General features: G+C 35.6%; 1 protein-coding gene across 3 annotated transcripts in view; it reads left to right on the top strand.

The window, feature by feature from the left end:
* The window catches only part of LOC107405461 (uncharacterized), an 82,848-nt gene that overhangs the window by 48,630 nt on the left and 10,030 nt on the right, over positions 1–24,188 (top strand). Inside the window, exons 1-13 of one of the 3 annotated variants that reach the window (XM_060819338.1) lie at positions 9,847–10,210; positions 10,824–10,885; positions 11,020–13,839; positions 15,045–15,482; positions 15,666–16,403; positions 16,543–16,701; positions 17,433–17,882; positions 18,068–18,541; positions 18,681–19,124; positions 20,235–20,681; positions 20,809–21,463; positions 21,723–22,115; positions 22,381–22,479. In XM_060819338.1, coding sequence (XP_060675321.1) covers positions 11,026–13,839; positions 15,045–15,482; positions 15,666–16,403; positions 16,543–16,701; positions 17,433–17,882; positions 18,068–18,541; positions 18,681–19,124; positions 20,235–20,681; positions 20,809–21,054 — 6,210 coding nt within the window. In that variant the 5' untranslated portion in view covers positions 9,847–10,210; positions 10,824–10,885; positions 11,020–11,025 and the 3' untranslated portion in view covers positions 21,055–21,463; positions 21,723–22,115; positions 22,381–22,479. Of the gene's footprint in view, positions 1–9,846; positions 10,211–10,823; positions 10,886–11,019; positions 13,840–15,044; positions 15,483–15,665; positions 16,404–16,542; positions 16,702–17,432; positions 17,883–18,067; positions 18,542–18,680; positions 19,125–20,234; positions 20,682–20,808; positions 21,464–21,722; positions 22,116–22,380; positions 22,480–24,188 lie in introns of those variants that run through there. The other 2 variants (XM_060819340.1, XM_060819339.1) reach the window with 2 other exon arrangements.

The raw sequence follows: 24,188 nt of genomic DNA, 5'->3' as shown, positions 1-24,188 counted from the left end.
TGAGACCTCCACCTATTTATAGGCATACAAAGTCTAATCCTACGGCTATAATTGCTTTAATCCTACGGTGGAGAATGGGTGTCTAGATCCTTCCCACCTCCTTTACAAAAATATCTAAAGAAACATCTAGAAATGGATATGTACATGGCTTGACCTAGAGTTCTCCATAATGTTCTAGAGAATTCTACACTACGCTAGGTGCTTGACCCATTGTAAGGCCCAAAATGGATTATAAGGCCCAAAATGGAGAGAATGCTCACCAAGTGTTTGATGAAATGCCCCAACCGTGACAGAAGGCACGGCGTGCGGAAAAAGTTATAGGGAGCAAGGAAAAGTCAAAAAGTAAGCTGGCAACGTTAAAACACGTAAAGGTAAAGATTGCAGTGATGTCTTTTTTTTGAAAAAAAAATATATATATATATATATATATAGAAAATAGATTTTTTTTTTTTTAAAGTTTTTGAAATTTCAATTTTTAATTTTTACTCACACTATTTCTTTTACACATATTATTGTATTATTCAATATATTTGAATATGAATCTTAAATTCTTAGCTGACTTTAATATAGTTTATGATCAAATGGATATTAACCACTACTTTTTATCCAGTTGGAGATGTTTACTAAAAAGAATGAGATGTTGGTTTTTGAATTGTACAATTGGAAACTGAGGAAGAATGACCTTTAATTTTTATGTGAAATTTCTGCCTTATGCTATGGCCTTTTTGGAAAAGTCAAAGAAAATGGACTTTTTCAAAAGGGAAGCAAATAGGTCCTACAATTATGAAGAGGTTTACCTCAAAGCTTTAATCTTATATTTTAGTTGGTGAAAGAGTCCCCTTTTTTTTTTAATTTTATTTTTTTTTACGCAGAAACTACATATATTATAACCATTAGTTTTTATATTTTTTTCCTTTTATTTTTGGGCCGGGGGGGGGGGGGGGTTCATGGGTTATAAATTTTTTTTTAAGAACAATTCATGGTTTATCTATCATTTTTTTTTTTTTATCTTGTCAAACCATTGTCAGGACCCGTCCAGAATTTCTCCCCGGAACCCTAGACAAGTCCTGATCTCAGGAAAATACCACCGAACCTTCCAACGGAAAATTACCTGCACTGAAAATACACTTCTATAAACATCCCCTTATTTCTCCCACAATACTACAATTTAATTCTACAAATTTCAGCACTTCAAAATATAACAGCAACTCAGTGCATAACGAACAACTACATGTCCAATACAGTATACAAAGCATTATACAAATAAATATGGAATTTATACAATGACAGATATGAAAACAATACAAGATGAAGAGGAAAAAGGGAAGAAATACTTCTTGGACTTTCGGGAACAAGCTGAGACGTCGGGCTCGCCCCGAACAATCAACATCTCTCAACCTGGACTTAGGGGAATGGAATTTAAAAACGTGAGATGCTAATCATCTCAGTGAGTGACCCTATCTATTGTACACCTTTAATATTAATAATATACCAAATAAAGGGATTTAATTAACCAATACCGAACAATTAAATAAATAAATAAATAAACAATTGAGGTAACAATTTCTCTCAAAACCCTCACTATTCACTCCGTTGGAAATGTTCCCCTTTTAAAACATTTTCACAAAACCCGATATTCGTACTTCCCGAAAACCAAGGGACTAAATAATTTAATAAACAACAAATAAATAAGTAAATACCCCAAATATAAATAAACTGCAATAAATTATAATAAATAATTTTGTACTCTTTGGGTTTGAAATTTCTATCCGAAAAATTGTACTTGACGCACCACACCATATACCAGTGATGCCCTCCGATACCCAGCGTCCTGAGCACCGACTGGCGGGGAGATTAAAGAGAGAAATTTGAAAACGGCACTTCGGCGTCCCGACAGTACCGCTGCTGAAACCATCATCCCGGCCAAGGAGGGGGGCGGCTGTGTATACTATATAGGACTTGCCTGCCCACGGTCCAATGGTAACTCACGGGAGAAATAATAATACTTGCGCGCTGAACCACATATATATATACCAGAACACCAATACTGTGTGAATGCGTTTAAAATAATTATTAAACCAACCGTACCCTTTTCCAAAATTACCGTGGGAAATATACCAAATTTTCACACTTACCATCCCACATATTTTCATTCAACAAATCGGTACGAAAACATCGATAACGGATAAAAATAATTTTCCTTGCAACACGCGGTTCAACAAATAATATACCACGGGCATAATTATGAAAATTAAACCACCAATTTGAACAAATAATTTTCTTAAAATATTCAAACCAATTATGCCCAAAAATAATATAAAATCCAAACACAACGAATTACTGAAAATACTTGCTCATGTGTAATAAATATCATTTAACCACAATAATAAAAATCGGGAATTTCTTAATAACCCAAAAATTCCATTTAGCACCAACGGATAAATATATGTAAAATAATATTTTTTCCTGACTATAATTAAATTCCACCACATGAGCATAATTTCAGATACCAATTTAACAGCAATTAAATATAATTAATTACCCCAAAATATTTATTAAAAGAGGGTCACTCACCTGGAGCACGCAATTAAACCATGATCCACCGTGGGATCAATTCCATGACTCACCGGTGCTCCTAGAACACAATTCACACACAGTCAAATAAATTAATATTTTAATCGGATAAGTAATACCCCGTACCCAGGGGTCAAACACAAACGTTATCCAAAATAGTCGAATAATATACCGAATCGAAGCTTGAGCGACGAGGATTACAAATCCGGTCTCCATCGACCCCAATTCCGCTGGAGGTGGCCGGAATTTGGATGGAAAGCTTCGGCCGGATTTAAACTTGAGGGATCTCTCAAACGGTGGGGATTTTGGGCAATCTAACCCCGGAAATGGACTCAGAGGGGTCGAAAATGGTGGAATAGAAGTATGGGTCGGGCTGGGTTGGTCGGAAACGACGAGAATCGCCGGAAAAACTTAACCGGCAGCCGCTGACTTCACCGGCCCGATCTGGGCGCGCCCGGCGGTGACTGGCCGGGAAAATTGGAGGCTGAGGTTGCGGGGAGCTAGGCTTCACCGGTGGCCGGCGCGTGTGGCCGTCCGGCGACTGAAATCGGGCAAAAGGCCGGTCAAAGAGAGCTGGGGAGAGAGTCAAAGGAGAGAGAGAGAGGGAAAAATACCTGCTGGTTTTTTGATGGCTCGGGGAAGAAGAAGGGAAGGAAAGGAAAAGAAAAGAGAAGGTGTTTTCCCACGTGGGGAAAAGAAAAAAAAAAGAAAAAAAGAAAAAGAAAAAGAAAAAGGAAAATAAAAAATAAATAAATTAAAATTAATTAAATAATAATAATAATATTATTATTATTTAAAATAATAATAAAATACTATGATATTACACATGGTTGATATGTGGCTTTTCAACATGGTGACACATAGTCACCTTCATTAAGTCACACGTGGCACATCATTACACGTTCAAAAATAATATTAAAATAATACAGTATTTGAAAAACTCTACAGGTCTATAACTTTCAAACCACATGTCCAAATCGAACGTGCCACTAGTCTACAGACTCGTATCGATGAGCACTTTACAACCATACATGAGTCAAAGCTTAACTTTGCATAAATAAAAAGTCAACTCCGACACCCCTTGGACAGTTTGGACCTCAACTTGTTTTGCTCATAACTTTCAAACCGTAGTTCCATTTTCAACGTGCTACTAGTCTATGAACTCGTGCCAATGTGTACTTCGTAACGGTACCTTAGTCAACCTAGAATTCCAATCGGGTCAAAAAGTCAACTTTTGACCCCTTGGATCAAAGTCAAAGTCAACGGTCAACAGTCAACCTCGGTCAACGTGCAAAAAAATTCTGACATGGTTCGGGACGGGGTGTTACAACAATAGGTTACTGTGGAGATTGATGGCTCATTGGGACCTCCAGCCCTCGAGAAATCTGGCTGAAAGAGTATAATCTGATACTAAAAGTATATTAAAATTAGCTTTACACAAATTTATTTATTTATTTATTTATTATTATTATTATTATTATTTTGATGGATAACTTTATTAATTAGTATTATTAATAAAAAAACATATATATTTGGAATATATTTTGATTATATTTACCCTGATAGAGTATTTAATCATGATTTCAGTTCTTGGATACTGCAGATATATATTGATGACAGAACATGATGATCACTCAAATTTAAAATTATAAGGTTTATTCCATTTTTCTACATTAAGCTTGTTCAGAATATCTCACTTACAAAATATTAATGATCCAACGGGAAATTTTCCTTAAAATTATCAAGAAGATTAAATATTAATATTGGAGTTAAAGGTTATCTGCCTTGTGGTATTGGACAAGACGTTTATTTCTCGAACTAATGTCAATTAGTTTTATACATAGAAAAAATTTAATGCTTTTCGGTTAGGTTGAGATACTAGTTTTGAATGGATTTTATCGCATCTTCAATATTTTGTTTGTCATAATGGAAAGTAATTAATTAATACTACTTGTGTTTTTACTGATTTTTCACCCTTAATCCTTATTTGTGAGTACTTGAGAAAAGAAAAATGATAAAGTGTAAGAAAAACATGTTGTGGAATTTAAAAAGCAATGGTCAAGGTTTGAATAAAGTGCTTTCACTTGGCTAGAATACAATATTCAACACAAGTCACAATAATTTCTTGTGTATAGCCTTGTCATATTGTCACGTCCCGCGGAAAAGGAGTAAAACCCTTGAGGTTTAACCGGAAGACTCTACACTCTCCATGAAGAATCAAGAGAAGCCCGGAATATTCTAGAAGATTCAAGAGAAACCTAGACTAATATAGATTGGAATCTCTCTAGAATACTCCATGTAAATATCTTGTACAAAACCCTAGAATAATCTAGAACCATAACTAGATAGGTGACATGTGTACATATCTAGAACTTTCCTACATGCCAAGCCCTCTATATAAAGGGGTTGGACTCTCATTTGTATCATATCCAAGAATCCAAGCATATCCAAGAATCAAGTATTCTAGCAATACAAGTATTCTCCACATTCTCTCAAACTCTCCTACTTCCTACTCTCTCACTCTTAGCTTCCGCATTTTCATAGCTTGTGAGCAAGGCTTACTTAGCAAGGGAGGTGCTAAGTGCCGCACGGGAGTGTTGGAAAAGTTAGGCCCGTGACAGTTGGTATCAGAGCCAATTGCTGCTCAAGCATATCGTTGGTGTAACGTGGAAGTAGGCAAGATGGCTAGCTCGGATGTTACCATCAATGTGGAGGGAGCTACAGATGTGCGAGGTCGTGAAGAGCAACGCAACCCCAATGCGGGGAAGCAGAGGCATAAGTCCAAGTCCAAGGATGTGATGATGGGCGTAGAGTTGCGCTTGGAGGAACATGCATCCCGAGTACAGGAACGGTTTGAGGCGCTGGAGGGTCGCCTAGATGGGCTAGAGTCGGAGGACATTGCCATCAATCAAGCCGTGAGGGAGTTACTCAATGGGCTGGATGATGCCTTAAGGAGGGAGCTCCGCGCGACACGCGACCAATGCATGGGGGAGGTAGCAGACCTTCGTGCAATGTTGGAGAGAGAATTGGATGCCATCCGCACCCAAATGGAGGATATGCGGGGTGATTGGGCTCTTTGCAAGAGGGCGGTGGCGTCGGGGACAACCACCATCCGCGAGGGGCCACGTATCGATGTGCCAAAGCCCAAGTCCTACTCCGGGGCAAGGAATGCGAGGGAGTTGAAGCAATGGGCATTGTGGACGATGCTTCAAAGATTAGGACTGCCACTCTCTACCTTAGCGACACGGCAATGTTATGGTGGAGAAGGAGGCATAACGACATCGAGCGAGGTACGTGCACTTTCCATACCTTCGATGACTTTAAAAAAGATCTCAAAAGGCAATTCTATCCGGAGAACACCGAAGATGAGGCAAGGAGTCGCCTTCGACGACTCAAGCAAGTAGGCCATATCCGAGAATACATCAAGGAGTTCACCAACTTGGTGTTGGAGATCCCGGACCTATCGGATAAAGACTCCCTTTTCTACTTCATGGATGGACTACAACCTTGGGCCAAGACGGAGTTGAAGAGGCGTGGAGTACAAGATTTGGCTAGTGCCATTGCGTATGCCGAAGGCTTTATCGACTACTCCAACCAAAGAGACTCTCCAAAGCCAAAGGAATGGAAGGACAACCGTGGAAAAGGTGGGGGAGAACCTAGTAGGTCCAAAGAGGATGAAAGGGAAGAAAGTGCACATAAGCCAAAAAGCTCAAGGTGGAAGCCGCCTAGAGAAGGTAAGGATGCTTCCAAACCCAAAAACTCTTGTTTCCTATGTGATGGACCGCATTGGGTTAGGGACTGTCCGAAGAGGAAGGCTTTGAATGCCATGACTACCCAATACGAGGAGAAGCAAGAGGAAGGAACTAGTATAGGTTCCTTACAGTTGTTGAATGCCATCAAGGCTGCTCCTAAGGAAACAAAAAAGGGTGGCCTAATGTTTGTGGGGGCAAAACTCAATGGAGTGCCCACCAAGGCGTTGGTGGACATGGGTGCCTCACATAATTTCCTATCGGCGGAGGAGGCACAAAGGCTTGGGATCGAGGCAACCAAAGAAAGGGGCTCCGTAAAGGCGGTGAATTCGGATGCAAAGCCGCTCCAAGGAGTTGCTCGGGGTGTAAAAACCACCATCGGCGATTGGGAAGGCCAATTGAACCTAACGGTTGTGTCCATGGATGACTACAAGGTTGTCCTTGGTATGGACTTCTTCAACCAAGTAAAGGCTTTCCCACTCCCATTTGCAAACAAGTTATGCATCATGGATGGGGGAACAACGTGCATGGTGCCTACGGAACAAGCTAGCAAGCGGGAGGCCAAGGTTTTGTCGGCTCTGCAAGTTGAGAGGGAGGAGCAAATCAACTTGGTTGCTGCCCAAAAGCCTAGTGAGGATGTCCCAAGCCATGCCAAGACACCTCTTAAGGTACAAGATGTGCCAAAGGAGTTGCACCAAGGGAGCTTGCGTGCATTGGCTTCAAGTCGTGGAGACGACAAGAGAAAGCACGTAGAGGCTAAGGAAGGGAACTTAGCCAAACCATCACCTCAACAAAACGAGGTGCATGACGGGAAGGCACGACGCTATGAAGAGTCACTTCCCATTGTAAGGAAAGGGGGCACGGAGGCCCTAGCGAAAGGTAAGTCAAAAAGGGCATCCTCGAGGATAGTGACTTCACCCGCCAAGAGTGTTGAAGCCACACCTGCGGATCGAGTCGATCAACATAGAGGTATGCCCAACTACACCAAATGCTTGGTGAAGGGGAAGGACCTGCCGGATGGTGAAGTAAGTGGGGAGTACGAAGATACACAACGCCAACTCAAAGATCACATTCGGCGGGCAAGGAAGAAGGCGCGACGAGGGCGTCGCGAGTTTAGGTGGGGGAGAGTGTCACGTCCCGCGGAAAAGGAGTAAAACCCTTGAGGTTTAACCGGAAGACTCTACACTCTCCATGAAGAATCAAGAGAAGCCCGGAATATTCTAGAAGATTCAAGAGAAACCTAGACTAATATAGATTGGAATCTCTCTAGAATACTCCATGTAAATATCTTGTACAAAACCCTAGAATAATCTAGAACCATAACTAGATAGGTGACATGTGTACATATCTAGAACTTTCCTACATGCCAAGCCCTCTATATAAAGGGGTTGGACTCTCATTTGTATCATATCCAAGAATCCAAGCATATCCAAGAATCAAGTATTCTAGCAATACAAGTATTCTCCACATTCTCTCAAACTCTCCTACTTCCTACTCTCTCACTCTTAGCTTCCGCATTTTCATAGCTTGTGAGCAAGGCTTACTTAGCAAGGGAGGTGCTAAGTGCCGCACGGGAGTGTTGGAAAAGTTAGGCCCGTGACAATATGCTTGGTACTTCTTCACAGTGTTGTGCTTGGACAAATTCTGTGGAATTCCCAGTATTATTTTTTGATTCTTTGGCCATGCTTATGCTTGGGAATTTTCTTGGTGAAGTATATAGAGTTCACTTTTTATATGTGAGAAGCTTTGATTTAACCAGGCACCGCTATCTGTTGCTTCTAATTATATTTATAGAAACAAATCTTTTGATTCTTATTGCAAAAAATCAATAATCAGTTTTGGTATTCTCTATTTTCCTCTGAAAAAGCAGTTTGTCCAAGCTAGAAACTTGGAAACATTTTTTTGCTAGGTAAATTGTTTTGAGTAGCGAATCAAGCCCTGGTGGCTTTTGCTATATTCAAGAATGTTCTTCATTTTCTTACTATTTAAAAGCCAAAAACTAAAAAAAAAATTTAAAAAAATTTTAAAACTTGCTTTTGCTTCACGATGGAAAAGGAACAATAGAGCCATCAATTAGCAGTAAGAAATACGGAACAATAAAGCCATCAATTAGCAGTAAGAAATTCTAAGGTTTCATGGGAGATGTAAAAGCAACTTTAGGATATAGTACTAATTAATGGTGCCTCGACAATTTGTAGGTTTGGCCTGGTATAGAGGTTCCTCTTCCAAATATATGAAATTATTTGGAAAAATTATATGTTCACACCTATTTAATATAAAAGTTTGATATATTGATTGAATTGTAGTCACAAGAATTATTTATATAATAACTTAATGCGTTTTAGTTGGAGCAAAAGTACTGATAAAAAATTGCATAAGTATTAAAAAATTAAGTAGTGATCCGTGAGTCAGCTGAGAAAGGAATATGAACCGTGATTATCGCGAGTTCCTTTCAATTAGAAAAGCTAGCTGCCAACCACGAATAGTATATACTCAAGATCTTAATGCCTCCACACTCTTATCGGTTCTCCATCTAGCTCTCCTTTGCCTTTTGACATTGAAAACACAGCAAGGTATGCCATAGATAAAAGTCATCATGAGAAAAGCACACTATGTTTTGGTAAGAGTTTGGACTTCCTTTATATATTCACGAAATTAAAGTAATTCGATTTTTAAGTACAGATGATGAACATCCAAAAAATGAAAAAAGAAAAAAAAAAAAAAGTAAAGATGATGATGATGATAATCAACCTAATTTTTAATTAGTTTATTTGTTTATTTTATCACAACATACTTTGAATCTACGATCTTATGAATACAGAAGCATACTAATTGAGCCAATATAACTTAACAACTTAATTTTTGGTTGAAAATTTGAGTTTTATTCTCTCCCTAATAATTTTAATTATTACCAGTAAAGATGACGCCAACAAGCATTAAATAATATTTAATTCTATTAATTAATCATGTTAGTTTTTAGATAAATGTTCTTTACTGAAAAAGAAAAATAAGGGACAAAGTTAACATGCTAAACACGTATACAATATTGTATTTTTATATTTTTTATTTTTGGTTAAAAATTAATTGGGAGTTATGTAATAATTATTAATATTTAATTCTATTAATTAATCATGTTAGTTGTTAGATAAATGTTTTTTACTGAAAAAGAAAAATAAGGGACAAAGTTAGCACTCTAAAAACATATTCAATATTGTGTTATGTATTTTTTATTTTGGTTAAAAGTTAATAGTGAGTTATGTAATAATTATTTATAATGAATCCCCAACTTCAATTTAAATATATATATATATATATATATATATATATGTATTTGATTATTGAGTGATTGAAACACAATGATCAAGCAAGTTGGAAAACATGTTGAATTATCATTTCTACTCAAAAGCTTAAGCCATTAAAAAGTATATTATCATATATTTTATATCACCTTAACGCTCTATTCTCTTTCATATGTAGGTCATCTTAACACTTTCCTTTCAAATGTATTTCTAGTTTTCTAAGGCTCATTTTGAACCTGAGATTACAAAAATATTTAGTTTTAGTAACATGTTGAATTATATTTATCCTAACAACTTACGCAATTAGAAGTTGAGTCAATATTATACATATTATATTATCAATACCCCTGTATGTACCATTGTGTCAATATTTTGAATATATATATATATATATATATATCCTATTTGATAGTTTAGAGGTTTTGATCTTTTAGTTTTGCTATTGAATTAATTATTATATCCCTCAACCTGAAATCTTCCCCACTCAAGATTCCATTTGTGCTGGTCATCGTTGACATTTGCTATTGACGCAGAATTGATCTCCTTTTGCCTTCAGAAGTTGAAAGAAACACAGCAAACTACATCAAGGTATGCTTTTCATTTTTTTTTTTTTTTGGGGTAATTTTTGTCAGAGTATTTTATATATACATATATATACATACATTCAACAGTTCGTTTATTATCCTTTTCCCATGATGGAATTCATTAGTCTAGTACTAAATCCTCTCAATTTCTGATAAACATTATCTCGTTGTTTTACTGAAGAGAATTATGAACTTTTTGGTTTCCTAACTGTATATCTTCTTTTGTTCTCATTTCTGCAGTGATTGTAAAGTAAACACCGTTGGATCTCTTGGTTTTGCTTTTGTGCTGTTTGATTTCACTTCTCCTTGTCACCATCTTTGAGCTTTTAAGCGTCTCTCTTATTTGCTTCACCATCTAAAAAATTAAAATTTAAAAAAAAAAAAGAAAAAAGATTGTAGTTTTCTTTTTTGTTTGGCATCAAAAGGAAGAGCTCTCACTCTGTTTCCTTGTATATTTCTATTTGTCTGTTCTTTCTGCAGTGGATTTCTTGGCTTGCCTTTTTGTCATTTGATTCGATTTTTTTTTCTTTTTTAATTATTTTGGATTCTACTCAGATTGATTTTTTTTTCCTTTTATATTGAAAATCCAAAAAAAATAAAAAATAAAAAATAAAAAGATTCGGATTACTTTGCTTGTGAAGCTCCCAATCAATATATATCACAGAAGATTGTACTGCTGGTACGTGCTTTACTTCTCGTCCTTGTTATTATTATTATCTAGTATCTCCTTATTATTATTATTATTATAATATCATTACACTTTTGGGTAGAAATCTTAATCATAATCGCGTATTTTGTTGAATCATATTTAAGGCAAATATGAGCTGTATTGCTGAGATCGGTATCGCTGCAATTGCTGAAAAAATTGCTGATTGCACGGTCGGAGCGATTGGTCGTCAGTTGGGTTATATCTTCCAATACAAAAGCAACATAAGCAACCTGAAAACAGAAACTCACAATTTGGGTCTTGAAGAACAGAGGATGAAGGAGTTGGTGGATGATGCCACAAGAAAAGGTCATGCAATTTTTGAAATTACCAAGAACTGGCAAAAGGATGCAGAAGAGATAAGTAAACAAGCCAAAGAGATTTTAGAAGATGAAAACCATGCAAATACAGGGTGCTGTACTTTCAAAGGGTTGTTGCTTCTGAATTTGGTGCCACGGTATCGACTAAGTAAGAAAGCCAAGAAGATGTGCGTGTCTGTTGTTAAAATCAAAGGCAAGGTCAACTGTGAAAAGATTTCTTACCGTCCGCATCTCCAAAATGATTTTACAAACAAAGATTACATAAACTTCGACTCAAGAAATGAAACTGTGGATGGAATATTGGAGGCGTTGGGAGATGGCAAAACCAGAATGATTGGGGTGCATGGCATGCCAGGTGCAGGCAAAACCACGCTTGTTAAAGAAGTTTCAACAAGGGCCTTGGAGATGAAATTGTTCACTGAAGCCGTTCTGGTTCCTGTTTCAAATACTCCAGATGTGAAAAACATTCAAAAAGCAATTGCAGAAAGGCTAGAGCTACAACTTGATAAGGAAACCATACCTGAAAGGGCACTTCTGCTGCGAAATAGATTGCCGCAGGAAAAGATGTTGATAATTCTAGATGATGTTTGGAAAGAACTCAACCTTAAAGATGTTGGAATAGTTGTTGACGGTGATCAGATAGGATGTAAGATATTGTTTACGTCAAGATTCGAACGAGTGTTGCTAACTGATATGCGTGTTGATAAGATTTTCAAAGTTGGACTTCTAGAGGAGGCTGAAGCATTGAACTGGTTCAGGGCTTTAGTGGCTCAAACGGTTGAAAAGTTCTCAGAATGTGAAGATCTGGTAAATGATATTGTTGAAGAATGTGCACGTCTTCCAATTACCATTGAAACAATTGCATGTGCATTGAAAGATCAAAGACGGTATTTTTGGCAGGCTGTCTTGAACCAACTGAAGAACTCAAACCTATCAGATATCAATAGTGAAGTGAATGAAAAAGTGTTCAAGAGTATCGAATTATGTTATAATTTTGTACACAAGAACGAAGCAAAGTTACTACTTTTGCTTTGTAGTTTGTTCGAAGAAGATGCAAGCATACCAATAGAGGCTTTGATAAGAGTTGGTATGGGCTGGGGGATATTCAAACAGATACATGAATTGCAAGAGGCTAGAGTTCAAGTGCACAGTTTGATCGATGAACTAAAAGATCGTGCACTGTTGTTGGATGGTGATGAACACCATACGGTTAAAATGCACGATATCATTCGTGACGTTGCCATATCAATTGCAAGAAAAAGTCATATCTATTGTTTTGCAGATGATTCTGAGATAAGATGCCTTGAAACTGAAGCTCTTGAAAAATCAAAGGCGATCGTGTCTGTTGATAGTTCTGTGGCCGAGCTACTTCGTGAAGGGTTGGAATATGAACAGCTTGAGTTAATTCTGGAAAGCGAAGCTTCCCAAATCCCAGATAAATTTTTTGAAATCACAAAAAATCTTAGAGTTCTATGGCTGTGTTCTGATGAACGTTTAATAAAATTGCCTTCGTCTTTATGTTCTCTGGGAAATCTCCGTGCATTGATTTTGCGTTGCCAGAATGTGGAAGGCATATCTTTGATTGGAGAGATCAAAAACTTGGAAATTCTTGATCTTTCAAGGTGTGGTATCAAGGAATTACCAAGAGAAGTCGGAAAACTTCCTTTTTTACGCATGTTAGATTTGAGTGGATGCGCTCAACTTGTAATCATTCAACCCGAAATCATATCAAATTTGAAATCATTAGAAGAGTTGTACGTGGTGAACAGCTTTGAGGATTGGGATGGTCAAGGAGTCAACGGGGACCAAAGAAATGCCAGTCTTGATGAGCTAAAACTTTTAAAACGGCTGACCACTTTACATTTAGAAATAGTTGACATCAAGGTGCTGCCGAAAGACTTATTCAGATCCATAGAATTGAAACAATATGAGATTTCTATCGGATGTCGACTGACTGACTCGCCCATTGATTATTCTTCAAGATGTTTGGAACTCAGGCTTGATGAAAACAAACTATTAGATGACTATGGTCTTGAAAGGTTGTTGGTGAGCACTCAAAGGTTGTCTTTAAATGGATTGCAAGGTGCGCATAATGTTGTCTATGAATTAGACAAAGATGGTTTTCAAGATCTAAAGCACTTTAAATTGAAAAACAATCGGACAATCCAGTTCTTGGTTAAGTCGACGGAGCAAATTCATCCTTGTAGCGTGTTTGGCAGCTTGGAAACATTGCAGCTTGACAATTTGGAAAATCTGGAGAAGATATGTGATAAGGAACTCACAAAAGAATCATTTAAAAGATTGAGAATTATAAAGGTAAGCGGTTGTAACATGCTGAAGAATCTTCTGCCATTCTCCATGAGTAAGCTCGAGGAAATCGAAATAAATTATTGCGGCATGATGGAGGAGATAGTTTCTGACCATGAAGAAGAAGAAGACATGAGAAAGGAAGTTATTGGCGACTTTCCTCAATTACGCTCCTTGAAGTTGAAAAATGTTCCAAGGCTTAAAAGTTTCTGCTCTAAATTGAAGAAAATTCAAAGGTCTGAAAAGGGGAAGCAACCAATGGATGTAGATAATTCTGTAAAGACTCTGCTCAGTGGGAAGGTACGTATTGTGTTTTAACTTCGTGAATATTTATCAGTTTTAGTGTTCAAGTAACTATTACTTCAGCATTCATTTGCACACATCGTGGCCATCCAGCCACATATAAAACCATGTCTTTTAAAATAATAAATTGACTTTCTGCATATATAGTGATTGAAAGTCAGACATGCATGGTTTATGGGGTTAATTAAAAGTTTCTTCAATGTGATGTGACATCGGAATATTGACATTTTTACTTCCTATTTTGATTCCGTATTCTCTTTGTGAAGAAAGATAGAAGTTGGATATATGACATCTGGGGGGAAAAAAAATGAAACAAGTTCGAGTAATTAATTTAAAAAAAAAATAAAAGTAGTAGTAAAGCCTGTTTGAAATCAAATATTTAAGAAATGAATGTAATGGAACGGGCAGGGTAAAGATGTTTTGAATGCAAATTGAATATTTTTGTTGTCTTGTCATTCATGCATGCCGAGGTATCCTTTTATACGAGAGTTAAAAGACTAATGTTTACAATGTGATAAGGAAAGAAAAGTAAATGAGGAAATAAATAATTTCTAATATTGAAAGTTGACCGAATGGTGGCTATTTAGGTCTCATAGGTCTGATATGATGTTGGCTTTCTTAAATGAGGAAATAAATAATTTCTAATTTATGATGCTGTCCTTTTTTGACTTGATCATTGATATTCTTTTGGCTGGATCACTACTGCTTTCCTTGTATGCTTGATCACGTTCTTTATCTGTAACAATTACTTTGACTGGACCACTGATGCTTTTCTTGTGTTCTTGATCACGTTCTTTATATGTAATAGTTGCCTTGTTTGCTGAAATATTTGAAATAGTTTCCTTATTACCGGGGACATTGCATACCAATTGTTATTTTTATTTTTTAGTTTTCACAATTTGTTAAGGAAATATAAATGAAATGATGATTTATTTCTCTCATTAGCTTAAATTTTTTGCAAGAGTGTTGAAATCATAAATTATCTCAACTATTAATGAAAATAATATCTAACACAGATATATAAAATTTAAATTCAATTATGGATTTTAGATTTTTAATCTATCATTTTTCATACACGGTTGGATTAGGGCATTTCAATGGTCATATATGATTAATCAACATCATTGGCGAGAAGATCAATGTATGGAACACCCTTAATATGGATCAATTGTTCGATTGACAATAATTAATTGTGTGTGCAGCTGGTTTTTCTCCCCGTTTTGGATGAATTGGAAGTGTCCAAATGCCATGATTTAACAAGAATATGGGATGATCAGATTCTACCAAGCTCTGCTTCTTTTCACAACTTAACAAAATTGCTCGTAGAATTCTGCAATTCTTTGGAATATCTATTTTCGTCTGCTATGGCAACGAGTTTTGTACAACTCAAATCCCTTGTGATACGTGATTGTCAGGGCATGAAAGAAATAGTGAGAAATAGTGAAAACATCGTAAAGATGTCATTTCCTAAGCTAAATTTTCTGCGGATTGAAAATCTTGAAAGCCTCACAACATTCTCCTCTGAAATTGACATTGACTTTCCAGTTTTAACTAAACTCTGCATGGAGTACTGCCTGGAATTTTCGACTTTCATTTCCAAGTCTGAAGATGAAAAGCTGCCATCTCTCTTCAACGAAAAGGTAGTTAAGGTTTAATTTCTGCATATTAATTTTTATGTTTCTCCTTTTTTCTGTCTATGATATTATCTGTGGTATGACCTTCTTTTCTTTTTTTTATTCTTTTGGAGGATATAATAATAAAAAATAAAAAAAAAAAAGAAAACCAATTTTCTTAATTATAATTCCTCAACATTGGCACTGCAGGTTGCATTCCCCAGCTTAAAGAATTTGGAAATTACAGCCATGAATAAGTTGAAGATGATAGCCAATAACGCAGATGTATTTCATAAATTGAAGGAGTTAAGAATTTATCAATGTGACAATGTAATGAAGATATTCGGATCCCGTACGCAAAGAGCACTCGCCAGTCTAAGAAGGTTGCACATAGACAGATGTGCAAAGGTAGAAGAGGTATTTGAAATCCAAGCATCAAGTTTTGAAGAAATTACGCACGACAGAATATCAGCACAGTTGATTCATTTGAGTCTCTCTGATTTACCAAACTTGAGGTATGTGTGGGGTAAAGATCCTCAAGGAAACATTACCTTCACACACCTTGAGCAAGTTCAAGTTTGGTCCTGTCCAAGTCTGAAATCAATCTTTCCATTTTCCATTGCCAAAGGTCTTTACAAACTTCGAGAACTAAATCTTACTTCTTGTGGGATACAACAAATTGTTGAAGCTGTGGGAACTACTGTATCAGTACCGCCTGAGTTTGTATTCCCTCGATTGGAAGAAATTGTATTGGACCGTTTGGAAAATCTCGTGTGTATCTATCCAGGATTGCATACCTCAAGTTGGCCTTCATTAACAACTCTAGTTGTGGAGAAATGTAAGCAAGTGAAGGTTTTGGCTTTGGAATTCTCCTGCTTCCAAGATAAGCATGTGCATCATGATCATGATAATAGTCAAATCCCACAAGTACCATTATTTTTCACCAAGGTAATCTATCTCTGATAATTTTTTTTCTCCTCCTCTTATATATAATAATTTAATTCGTAGCATTCTGATCTGATTTTCTAGTCCTGGTAACTGGAAAATAATAATAATAATAACTTACTCCAATTATGTATCCATGCAGATTGATTCTTTTCCCAACTTAAAGCAGTTGGTACTATCGGAATGCAATTTGGAGAAGATATGGGATGGCGAGCTTCTACCAAAGTCTCGTTCTTTCAGTAAGTTAACAAGTTTGCGTGTGAGAGGGTGTGGGTTTTTGAAGACTCTGCTTAGTGGGAAGGTATTTATTGTGTTTTAACTTCATGAATATTTATCAATTTTAGTTTTCAAGTAATTACTACTTCAGCATTCATTTGCACACATCGTGGCCACCCAGCCACATATAAAACCATGTCTTTTAAAATAATAAATTGACTTTCTGCATATATGGTGATTGAAAGTCAGACATGCATGGTTTATAGGGTTAATTAAAAGTTTCTTCAATGTGATGTGACATCAGAATGTTGACATTGTTACATCCTATTTTAATTCCTTATTCTCTTTGTGAAGATAGAAGTTGGATATATGACATCTAGGTGGAAAAAATGAAACAATTAATTAATTAAAAAAAATAATAGTAGTAAAGCCTCTTCGAGAGAATATAATGGAACGGACCGGGGACATTGCATACCAATTATTTTTTATTTTTTATTTTATTTTTTTTACCATTTGTTAAGGAAATATAAATGAAATGATGACTTATTTCTCTCATTAGCTTAGATTTTTGGGGAGGGTGGTGAAATCATAAATCATCTTAACTATTAATGAAAATAATCTCTAATACAGGTATATAAAATTTAAATTCAATTATGGATTTTAGATTTTTAATTTGTCATCCTTGATACATTGTTGGATTAGGCCATTCCAATGATCATAAATGATTAATCAATATCATTGGCGAGAAGATCAATGTATGGAACACCCTTAATATGGATCAATTGTTCGATTGACAATAATTAATTGTGTGTGCAGTTGGTTTTTCTCCCCGTTTTGGATGAATTGGAAGTTGAATTGGAAGTGTCCGAATGCCATGATTTAACAAGAATATGGGATGATCAGATTCTACCAAGCTCTGCTTCTTTTCACAACTTAACAAAATTGCTCATAGAACTCTGCAATTCTTTGGAATATCTATTTTCATCTGCTATGGCAACGAGTTTTGTACAACTCAAATCCCTTGAGATACGTGATTGTCAGGGTATGAAAGAAATAGTGAGAAATAGTGAAAACATCGTAAAGATGTCATTTCCTAAGCTAAATTTTCTGCGGATTTATAATCTTGAACGCCTCACCACATTTTCTTCTGAAATTGACATCGACTTTCCAGTTTTAACTGAACTCTACATGGAGCACTGCCCGGAATTTTCAACTTTCATTTCCAAGTCTGAAGATGAAAAGCTGCCATCTCTCTTCAATGAAAAGGTAATTAAGGTTTAATTTGCGTATATTAATTATTATGTTTCTCCCTTTTCTATCTATGATATTATCTGTGGTATGACTTTTTTTTTCCCTTCTTTTGGAGGATATAATAATAAGAAATTTAAAAAAAAAAAAAAAAAAGGGAAATCAGTTTTCTTAATTATAATTCCTCAATATTGGCACTGCAGGTTGCATTTTCCAGCTTAAAGAATTTGAAAATTGGACACATGAAAAAGTTGAAGATGATATCCAATAATGCAGACGTATTTCAACACCTTGAGGAAGTTGAAGTTGTAGGCTGTCCATGTCTGAAATCAATCTTTCCACTTTCCATTGCCAAGGGTCTTTCCCAATTTCGAAAACTATCTCTTTATTTTTGTGGGATACAACAAATTGTTGAAGCTGTGGGAACTAATGTATCAGTACCGCCTGAGTTTGTATTCCCTCGATTGGAAGAAATGATATTGGACCATTTGGAAAATCTCGTGTGTATCTATCCAGGATTGCATACCTCAAGTTGGCCTTCATTAACAACTCTAGTTGTGGAGAAATGTAAGCAAGTGAAGGTTTTGGCTTTGGAATTCTCCTGCTTCCAAGATAAGCATGTGCATCATGATCATGATAATAGTCAAATCCCACAAGTACCATTATTTTTCACCAAGGTAATCTATCTCTGATAATTTTTTTTCTCCTCCTCTTATATATAATAATTTAATTCGTAGCATTCTGATCTGATTTTCTAGTCCTGGTAACTGGAAAATAATAATAATAATAACTTACTCCAATTATGTATCCATGCAGATTGATTCTTTTCCCAACTTAGAGAAGTTGAAACTGTCGGAATGCAATTTGGAGAAGATATGGGATGGCGAGCTTCTACCGAAGTCTCGTTCTTTCAGTAAGTTAACAAGTTTGCATGTGAGAGGGTGTGGGTTTTTGAAGAATCTATTTTCATCAGCTGTAGCTGAGAATTTCAAACAACTTCAATCTCTCAAGATAAGAGATTGTATGTTGATTGAAGAAATAATGAGTAAGAACGGAAAGGTGGATAAGGTGGAATTCACTGGACTAAAACTTCTCAAGTTCATAAATCTTCCAAACCTCGTGTCATTCTCGACTGAAATTTTCATTGAGTTTCCACCGTTAACTGAAGTTTCCATAAATAGATGCCCTATGTTTAAGTCTTTTGTTTCCAAATTGAAAGAGAAGGATTGCACCACGATGACATCTCTGTTCCATGACAAGGTAATTAGCTATATACTAAAGTGTTTTTCTTTCCTTTTTCGCTCGCTTAATCATAATGAATATATGATTTATTTGCCTTATATAATTTATGTATTCTTGGGGCTAGATCCTCTTCACATTTTTATTCCTGTATTTTTGCCTTAATTATGTCTTTTTTTTTTTTTTTTTTTTGCTCATTACTTTTGTGGGTGACAAACAAGAATAAAATAATAAAAATAGGCAAGGATTTTGATTCATATAAATATATAAATAATTTTGGTATAAAACACTATATAAAGCACATGCACTTAAACCATGGAATATGTACTATAGATTACATGTAATTTAATGCAAACGTGTTTTATACACGCCTTCTATTGCAAAACCATATATATGTTATATTATATGTATTTATATTGTAGGAGTGAATTTTTTTTCTTTTATGTTTTATTTTTTATGTTTTAGTTTATAATAAAAAATTATCTGAATCATCAATGAAGATGAATTATAATTAATTTCAGGTAGTATTCCCTAGCTTACATACCGTAACAATTACAGGAATGGTTGACTAATATGGCAATACAAACTCAATACTTCAGATTTCTTTTTCCAAATTGGAGTATGTAAAAGTAGAAAATTGCAATAATCTAGTTAAGATATTTCTATCTAGTATATCCATTCCTCATCCCTAGTAATTATTTCCTCTATCCCGCAATATGTTATGCATAACTGTTGAAGTTTGAGAAGATTTTTTGCAATAGAAGTGGAAACTGATTTTTCGGACTTTGGCATTGATAAGCATAGACACTTTGGATATCTTGGAATGTAAAAGTTCCCCGGGGATCCCTTGCACTCCAAATTTGCTTCAGTTTTGGTAAAACTGCACTGACCTTAACTCCTTCAACCGTGTGGGTGTTATCTCAGATGTTTCTTGACGATCATTTGGTATTTTAAAATCAAATACCTCTTCCATCATCTCACTATTAGATATGTCCAACTTGCCATGAAAATTATTATAAAGCCGTGAAAAATTAGTAGGTTAACCAATTTGAGAGAAACTGTTTGGGCTTTTTATTCTAAAATGAAGTAAAGCGAAACCTTGACTTTATATGAAATTGTACTTGTGTGCAGTTTGTTTCTTTCCCAAAATTGAAGGAATTGAATTCGTATGGATGCGTCTTCACCAAGATATGGGATGACCAGTTTCAACTAAGCTCGACTTCTTTCCGTAACCTGACAAAACTGATTGTAGTAAGCTGCAATTTTATGAAAAATCTATTTTCATCTGCTGTGGCTGTGAGTTTGGAACAGCTCTGTTCCCTTGATGTAAGAGGTTGTAGAATGATGGAAGAAATTATGACAAGGAATGAAAGTATGGATAAAATGTCATTCCCTAAACTAGATTTGCTGAGACTGAGCAATCTTCCAAACCTTGTGTCATTCTCCTCTGGAATTTTCATTGAGTTTTCAGTGTTAGATCGACTTTACATCAATGGCTGCCCTGCATTTGAGACTTTCATTTCCAACAGAGAACAGAACTTGTACACTGGTACCATGCCATCTCTCTTCAACGAAAAGGTGACATTTTTCTTCTTTCTCTCTTAATCTTTTAGCTTGTAATTTATTATATATATATATATATATATATATATATTTTTTTTTTTTTTCTTTCTGATCCTAAGTGGTGATCACAATTACACCGCAGGTAGCATTCCCCAGCTTGTATGGAGTAGTGATTGAAAGCATGGATAAATTGAGGATGATATGGCAAAATGATGATGAATTCAGTACCGCAAGTTCCTTTTGCAAACTGAAATATTTAACGGTAAGAAATTGCGAGAATCTGATGAAGATAATTCCATCTAGTATGCAGAGAAGACTCCATCTAGTACGCAGAGAAGACTCGTTCGAGCTTATTCGGGCTTGCAAAACTCAAGTTTGTGTGGAGTAAAGATCCTCAAGCTACTCTCACCTTCCCAAATCTAAAGAAAGTTGAAGCTTCCAAATGTCCAAGTCTGGAATCAATCTTTCCACCTTCCATTGCCAAAGGTCTTTTCCAACTTCAAGGACTGTATATTCGTTCTTGCGGGATAGAAGAAATTGTTGCCACGGAAGAAGGATTAGAGAAAGCACCTCCTGAGTTTGTATTCCCACAATTAGTGGAAATGCAACTCGAATATTTGCCCAATCTTGTGTGTTTCTATCCAGGTTTACATACCTCAAGTTGGCCACTATTGGAAAGTTTACGTATGATTCACTGTATGAAGGTGAAGCTTTTTCCATCCGGGTTCGTCCAAGAAACGGATGTTTCAGGCTGTTGTGAAACGTTTCCAATTCGACAACCCTCATTTTTCACCAAGGTTAGATTATGATCTTAACTTTCTTGATTCTTCCTATGTTTCTGTTCATTTCCCACTTCAAAAGAAACTACTGCTCTATGTTTTTTTTTTTTTTTTTTTTTTTTTTTTGCCCTACGAAATCTTTCTGCACATAAACACGGCTTTCATTTCCTGAACTCTTAACTTTTATATACAATTGAAACAAGCATATGTTTAACTTACTTGACATTACTATGCAGTTTTATTTAACTTGCAATTGTTCAAATTTCATTTCCAGAAGATATGGGATGACCCACTTGTACTTGGCTCTACTTGTTTCCGTCACTTAACAATACTGGAAGTTGATGGCTGTGAGTTTTTGACAAGTTTATTTCCATCTGCTGCTATGGCAGCACGTTTAGAACATCTCTATTCCATTAAGATAAGCGAATGTAAGAAGATGGAAGAAGTAATAATAAGCAGGATTCAAAATATGGAAAAGCTTTCATTCTCTAAACTAAGGCATCTGCATCTAAGAAATCTTCCTAGCCTTGTGAGATTCTCCTCTGAAATTTTCATTGAGTTTCCAGTGCTGAATGAACTTTCCATTCAAGATTGCCCTCAATTTGGGACTTTCGTTTCCAAGTCAGAACAGAATTCCTGCACTGCCATTCCGTCCCTCTTCAACCAAAAGGTAAGATTTTTAAAGACCCTAATTTAGACGCACGTGGTTGGTTGTATGATGTTCAACAACAAAAAATTCTGTTAAATATCTCAGTACATATATAAAACCTGCCCATTCTGAGCTCCCTTAATTATTTTCAAATATTAGTCTTTGAGTTGATATTTTTGGAAGGAGAATTTATATAACATTGTATAAGATAAGACTAACAGAGACGTGAAGAGGAATTTTTCACTTTGTGAGATTCTCATCTGCAAATTTCATTGAATTTCCTCAGTTAACAGAACTTTCGATCGAGGGTTGTTCAAAATTTGTCACATCCATTTCCATATCAGAGGATAACTTGTGCACCACTGTGTCATCTTTCTTCAACAAGGTGAGATTTTTAATGTTTTTCTACTTTTAAGCCACACATTTGATTAATTTGATTAATTGAACAAAAATTGATTTGATTAATGAAACAAACGATGATGTGATTAATTTGACATTTATTAATGTGTCTGCATGTAGTTTGTTTCTTTCCCAGTATTGGAGAACTTGAAATTGTCAGGATGTCATTTCACCAAGATATGGGATGACCAGCTGCTACCAAGCTCCTTGTCCCTCCATAACTTAAAGATATTGACCTTAGACAAGTGCAACTTTTTGAAAAATCTATTTACTTCTACTATTGCATCGAGTCTTGAAGGACTTCATGGACTTAACATAAGAGATTGTAAGATGGAAGAAATAATAAGCAATAATGAAATGACGAAAAAGGTTTCCTTCCCTGATCTGGAATATTTGGAACTAGAAAATCTGCCAAACCTCGCATCATTCTCCTCTGCAATTTTCTTAGAATTTCCAGTGTTGAAGAGACTTTCCATTAATGATTGCCCTGAACTCAAGGGTTTCATTTCCATGCTAGAAGAGAAATTTAGCATCCTCATGCCACCTCTGTTCAATGAAAAGGTGAGATGTTTTATGCATTTCTTTTTCGTGTTTAGGTTAATAAATCGTTTTTCGATATATTTACCACTTTTAGATTTATCATTTTGCCTTGTTTATATCCTATTTTGAGTTTTCTTATTCTTCTACTATTATTATTATTATTTTTTCTGAGGCCATTGTGAAAAAAACTTTCTTATGATTCCTATATGGGGACATTCCTCAAAGCAAGATAGATGTGGTGGAGTGTATGAAAGTGAAGGTCTTGATGTCGGAAGTCTTCAGCTTCCAAGAAATGCATGGGTTAACTCATCATGATATTCCATTTCAACAACCTTTATTTCTAGTGGAGAAGGTAGAAGCATTAATTTTTTTTTTTTTTTTTTGGTCTTCAAATAAAACTAGTGTCATTTGTGTCTTCCCAAATACCTGGCTACATTATAATAGTAATACTATTATGTTCTTGCTTTGAGGTTTGTGTTTGATTTTTCAGATAGGAAAATAGTAAGAGTTTTAATATTACGTTTTTTTTTTTTTTTTTTTTTTATGTCTTCTGATAAAACTAGCGTCATGTTTTTTCTTCCCTAATACTTGGCGACATAATAATGAGAACACTCTGATGTTCTTCATTTGAGGTTTGTGTTCGTTTTTTCAGATAGGAAAATATACAATAAAACCTCCTTTGTTTAACTGTTTTGTCAATTTTACAGAAACCTATTTTTATTCTTGGAAGTTACACAAATACCTTCTCATAATTACCTTTTTTTTTTTTTTTTTTTGTTCTTTCTAATGGAACCCTTGTATACACAATTTTTTTTTAAAATTTTCACATGTAAATGGAGTGTATAAAACTGTTAAAATGTCAATTACAGATTCCTTACCTGTATAAGATGAAAATTTTACCATTTGCAGGAGAATTTCCTCTTTGCATCTAATATATGGCAGGGAGGACGCCACAATCCTAGGAAGTTGTTCATATATAATTGTGATATGATGGAAGAGGTATTTGAAATCCAAATATCAAATTATCATCATCCAGAAACCTCGAAGACAACATTCATTCAACTGAGTAACTTGACATTAGCGTATTTACCAAAACTGAAGCATGTTTGGACCGATGATCCCCGAGGAACGCATACCTACCGAAATCTCCAGGTA

This window comes from Ziziphus jujuba, chromosome 8 (assembly GCF_031755915.1).
Source record: "Ziziphus jujuba cultivar Dongzao chromosome 8, ASM3175591v1".
NCBI lineage: Eukaryota > Viridiplantae > Streptophyta > Magnoliopsida > Rosales > Rhamnaceae > Ziziphus > Ziziphus jujuba.
This window is presented reverse-complemented; position numbering and strand designations above follow the sequence as displayed.